Source organism: Bombina bombina, chromosome 1, assembly GCF_027579735.1.
Source record: "Bombina bombina isolate aBomBom1 chromosome 1, aBomBom1.pri, whole genome shotgun sequence".
Classification (NCBI taxonomy): Eukaryota; Metazoa; Chordata; class Amphibia; order Anura; family Bombinatoridae; genus Bombina; species Bombina bombina.
The window spans coordinates 1,047,056,755-1,047,062,754 of record NC_069499.1 but is presented as its reverse complement, the minus strand read 5'-3'; the positions used below and the strand labels follow the sequence as shown (position 1 = coordinate 1,047,062,754).

The following is a 6,000-nucleotide window of genomic DNA, read 5'->3' as shown; positions in this document are numbered from 1 at the left end:
CTCGTAAAAACAAACAAAAAAAACCTTAAAAGTAAAATGAATGATAGTGCCCCTATTTTTAAGAGTATTTTTTAAAACCAGGACACTTTCCTCTCATTAAACTTTACATTCACTTTAAAGTAAGATCAACAGTTTTATCTTATCAATATTTTTTTTTTTTACTATTGGCTTTCATTGCAGGTAATATAAATTTTTGTTGCTTGTTGCTTTGTAAAAGTGTACATTTAGTTTTTGTTACAAATGAGCCTTATTGTTGCTCATTCCAAAATTCAGTTTTTTTTTTTAGACTGTACTATCCAGTGAAGTGAATCTTTTGGTGAGCTTGAACTTGCAAATTGGCATACTAGTTGCTTAAAGGGACAGTACACTGTAAAATTGTTTTTATATGAATGTATTTTCAATGACTTGTTATACCAGCTGCAGAGTATAACATTTATGAGAAATTGCAATTTCAGGTTTATTTGTGTATATGAAGTAGCTGATTTTGTGCTTTTTAACCACAGTCTATTACAATGGGTTGAGTTTCAGGCAATATCAGATCTCATTATGTTATCAGTTTTATGTTGCTTCCTTATCCTATATTAGTCTGTAAACAAAAGTCCAATACTTAGAGAGAACAATGGAAAATTATTAATAGTGTAATTTCTTCTGCTGGCTGTGTTTACATAGTCTGTCAATAGCCTAGACTCCAGTATACAAACTTTCCATGTAGGTTGGGATTCCACAGGCTAAATCAGCTATTTCAAATGCCAAAATATGGGTAAAGGAGCTACTTGTAAACCATTTAATACACTCCAGCAGGTAAAATGGATCATTAGGAGCAATTTAAAGAGGAGAATTTTTTTAGGCGAACTGTCCCTTTAAAGTTGCTTTGAAAACATAACAGCATGCTAATTGTCAGTCCTTTTGTATTTTAGTTGGCAATGGCATTACTGCTAGTTATCAATTCCTCTAATATAAAATCACTTTCAAATTTTATTTGTAATTGTGATTGAGGTGTTTTTTTTTTATCGATTTAAGCTCTTTTTTTCATGTTTTATGTGTATTGTATTCTGTCTACGCCCTCTAGATTCTGATAGCTATTTAGCTGTAATTCAGTGAAATGCTCCAGATTCCCAATTCTTCCCTGACTCACCCCCTCTAAATACATTCATGTGATAGTTCTTATTTTAGTTTCACTTTCATTTGGCCAGATCCAATATATTCCCCTGAGAATTTGTGGGTGGATCTGTACTTCGGTATAGGAAGTAAAACAGCGACTAGTCTTGTTCTGCTTATGCTGAGGATTTCTGTGCTGGTACATCCCTGAATGCTGTTCTTGTGAGAGATACAACCGTAGTGTGATTCCTGTCTTTCTGCAGTGATTCCTGTCTTTCTGCAGTGATTCATCCCTTAGGCTCTCTTTTCAGACGCTAACAATATTGGGATCCGAGAATTCTTCCTGCTATCAAGAGCACTATAGACTTATTGTGCTTACTCTCTGGGAATTACAGTGATAAAAGAATACTGTTCTTACATTTGGGATTATTGCATTGGAATTGGAATTCCACCCTTGTTTACCATTGGTAACTGTTTCCCTGTGTTTTGCTCTTGGGACACCTATGCTGAGCTGCTGATACTTATTTCATGTGTTTGGGAATGAAGTCTCTGCAGCTGATGTTACTTCTGGCCGCTAGTTTTCAGGTAAGAAATAACCGTGCAAAATAATGACACATTGTTTGCTAACTGAAAAGAAACGTCTGTTGCTGATACACAGATTCTAATTATATACAGACAGGGAGCGTCTTATTCACAAAACTCACTCCATTCAGTTCCTTAGTCAGCTGTATCCACAGTCTGAATTACATACAAAGAGAGAGGTTAGTGAAGTTCAGCCACTATCTGATCTCACCCTCCATCTCTTTGTGCCCTCCACCTCCTGTTTTCTTCTGGCTATCACATTTATTCACATACATTTGCTTAGATTGTCCCTTGTCATTTACTCGTTCCTTTCTTTGTTCCTCATTCTTATCGTTGGGGAATTCCAAACATCTGCAGTTTATTCGTGGTGCAGTTTCAAAAAAGCAATGTCTGTGGTTAACTCTGTGGTGACTTTTTATTCTGTATAAATTCTCTTTTAAGTGCATGATTTAAACATGTAGGCTTCCCTTGTAGCTTGAAAATCTGTCATAACTCAAATCCTGTTAAAGGGATAGTAAAGTAAAAATGTAAACTTAAAGAGACAATATACTAATTGTTTAAAAAGATAGATAATCCCTTTATTACCCATTCCCCAGTTTTGCATAACCAACATGGTTATATTAATATACTTTTTACTTCTGTGATTATCTTGTATCTAAGCCTCTGCAGACTGCCCCCTTATTTCAGTTATTTTGACTGGCTTAGATTTTAGTCAATTAGTGCCCTCTCATAAGTAACTCCACGTGCATGAACACAATGCAATCTATATGACACACATGACCAAATGACCTCTAGTTTTGGAAAACTGTCCAATGCATTGAGATAAGAGGCGGACTTCAAGGGCTTAGAAATTAGCATATGAGCCTACCTAGGTTTAGCTTTCAACTAAGAATACCAAGGAAACAAAGCAAATTTGATGATAAAAGTGGATTGGAAAGTTTTTCTGAATCATGAAAGTTTAATTTTGACTAGACTGTTCCTTTAAAGGTCCATTGTAGTCAAAAATATACATGCTACAGTTTGTTATACCAAGTAATTTTAAGACTAATATCCTTGCATCTCTATGTGTTAAACCCCCACCGAGGGGTTAAATACTTAGTAGAAGTACTACTCAGGACCTGCAGAGCACTGCCAGTCCCGAACAGGAACTGCTGCTGAGCCTATCAGCAGAACATAGTAGAAGTACCACTGAGGTCCAGGAAAACACGGCCGAGGTGACAACCCTAGTGTGAACAAGTCTTAAGTCATTGGGCAGTAGCGTTTGCAACAATGTTTATTGCAATGTTTTACATAGTTGTTAATACTGCTGCCACAGACTGCTAAAGATGTGTTCATTCCTAAACTCCTATCCACCTACCTAGGTTTACTCTTCAGCAAATGATACCAAGAGATCAAATCAAATTTGGTAATAGAAGTAAAATGGAAGGTTGTTTAAAATTGTACGCTTTGTCTAAATCCTTTTAGTTTGGACATTGCTGCCCCTTTTAACAGTTGTATGAGAGTTTGTCAACCTAGCATACTGTAAATATACATAACTGACAGAGAGTAGGATATTGTATTGGTCAAAAACTGAAAGCGGCAGATACTGTAATGCAAACTTCACATATTTTCTAAAAAGGCTGCTCAGGTTAGAATAGTAGTTTTGGTTGTCTTCTACTGAATATACACTATATGGATGGTGCATATATACTACTATGTAAGAAAGGCTTAGCTTGATCATCCAATACAATGTAGATTAAAGGGGCATAAAAATAGATTTGAAATTCCCATTTCTACGTTTCAAATGTACTAGTAAACATTGATTTGCTTTAATTCTACTAGTAAGAATTATTATTAGACATGTGTAATTAGTTTCGGCTGAATTTAGTTTTCGTCTGAGTTTTGGCCCATTCAGAGATTCGGATGAATCTGAATATCTGAATCAGCACCATAACTAAAATCCCGAAAACAAATAAATCCAGTTTCCGAATTTTCGGATTTATTCTTTATTCATATTTGGAATTTTTCAATGTTCATCTAAACCGCCGCCCCCCACGTTGCCAACACTAAAAACACTACATAAAGCTATTAACCCCTAAACCGCCTTCCCCCCCCCACACCGCCAACACTAAATAAAGCTATTAACCTCTAAACCGCCATCCCCTCACATCGCCAACACTAACTAAACCTATTAACCTCTAAACCGCCACCTCCCATATCTCCAACACTAAATAAACTCTTATTAACCTCTAAACCGCCGCCCCCCACACCGCCAACACTAACTAAACCTATTAACCTCTAAACCGCCGTCCCCTCACATCTCCAACACTAACTAAATCTATTAACCTCTAAACTGCCACTCACCCATATCGCAACTAGCTAAACTATTAACCCCTAAACCTAACACCCCCTAACTTTAACATAATTAAAATACACCTAAAGTAAAGTTACATTTATTAACTAACTACCTATTTAAAATAAATTCAAACTTACCTGTTAAATAAAAATAAAACCTAAGCTTAAACTAAAAAAAAAGTAACATTACGTTTAAAAAAAAATTAAAATCCAAAAAGTAAAAATCCTACAAAATAAAAAAACTACCATTACAAAAAATAATAAACAAAATTATCGAAAATAATAATTATTCCTTTTCTAATACCCTGTTTAAAAAGAAAAACAAAAAAAATACCCAAATATAAAAACCCCTAATCTATAATGAATTACCAATAGCCCTTAAAAGGGCCTTTTGTAGGGCATTGCCCTTAAAGGGTCAGTCAAGTCCAAAAAAAAACTTTCATGTTTTAAATAGGGCATGTAATTTTAAACAACTTTCCAATTACTTTTATCACCAATTTTGCTTTGTTCTCTTGGTATTCTTAGTTGAATGCTAAACCTAGGAGGTTCATATGCTAATTTCTTAGATCTTGAAGGCCGCCTTTAATCTAAATGCATTTTGATAGTTTTTCACCACTAGAGGGCATTAGTTCACGTGTTTCATATAGATAACATTGAGCTCATGCACAAATTTACCGTAGAGACAGCTCTGATTGGCTAAAATGCAAGTCTGTGAAAAGAACTGAAATAAGGGGGCAGTCTGCTGAGGCTTAGATACAAGGTAATTACAGAGGTAAAACGTGTATAATTATAACTGTGTTGGTTATGCAAAACTGGGGAATTGGTAATTAAGGCATTATCTATCTTTTAAAACGCCAAAAATTCTGGTGCTGACTGTCCCTTTTAAGTTAACAGCTCTTTTGCCAAAAAATTAAAACAAATACCCCCTAACATTGCAACCCGCCACCCCCCAAACTAAAAAACTGAACTAAGAAAAACCTAATCTACCCATTGCCCCAAAAAGGGCATTTGTATGGGCATTGCCCATACATTCAGCTCTTTTACAGCCTATTAAAAAAAAAAAAAAAAAAAAAAAAAAAAAAGCACTAATCTAAAAAAAAAAAAACACCCCCCAAAAAAACCTTACACTAAAATTAAAATTGGTACTCACCGTTCCTGAAGTCCCGAAACAAAATTATGTATTTAACTAATGAAAACAAAATGAAACTAAAATTTTTTTTTCGCAGCGCACATGTCTAATTATTACAGGTTTGTAACGAGGCACTAGTATGCAAATTCCACTTTTTTGTCCTTTTAAAGTGGAAAAAAAGACATTCCAGCTAACCTATATTGATTACCAGCACTGAAGGGATTGTTAGGGATTTGAATAAAGTAATGACATGTTAAAGGGAAATTAAACACATTGAGATTGTAATACGTGTTTAATTGTGTGTAGTAAAATAACCTTGTACAAATACGAAAATCCAGAATAATTCCAAAATCCAGACTCTCTCATTAATAGTATTTTTTTTTTAAATAAACTTATTTAAAATTAAACTTTTCCCCACCAGTAAGTCACATCCTTCTCTGTGTATTTTGTTTTGTGTGTTCTAAAAAGCAAATGCTAGTCTATATTTATTTTTCTGATATATATATATATATATATATATATATATATATATATATATATATATATATATATATATATATATATATATATATATCTATCTCTATATATATATATATATATATACAGAAGTATTAAAAAAAATGATATAAAACTATGACATAAGATTCTGTTGTTTACACTTGGGTCCCATCCCCTCTCCAAGCTGTTTCATTTTATAGATGTAAATTTACAGATATTCCAAAATCCAAACATTTTACAGTCCCAAGCAGTTTGGATCAATGGTTTTGCACTTGTAATATACTTTGCATTTGTTTTCTCTCTTTCATGTAATTTAGCAATGAATATTGTGGGCTTTCCAATTCCACTGAGTTTCTATA

The 6,000-nt window shown here is 33.9% G+C and overlaps 1 protein-coding gene across 1 annotated transcript in view; it reads left to right on the top strand.

Annotated features, from left to right (window-relative positions):
• Positions 1-1,272: 1,272 nt before the first annotated feature.
• Positions 1,273-6,000, top strand: part of LOC128666802 (tumor necrosis factor receptor superfamily member 5) — a 72,549-nt gene continuing 67,821 nt past the window's right edge. The window contains exon 1 of the mRNA XM_053721633.1: positions 1,273-1,683. Coding sequence (XP_053577608.1) covers positions 1,627-1,683 — 57 coding nt within the window. The 5' untranslated portion in view covers positions 1,273-1,626. The remainder of the gene's footprint in view (positions 1,684-6,000) is intronic.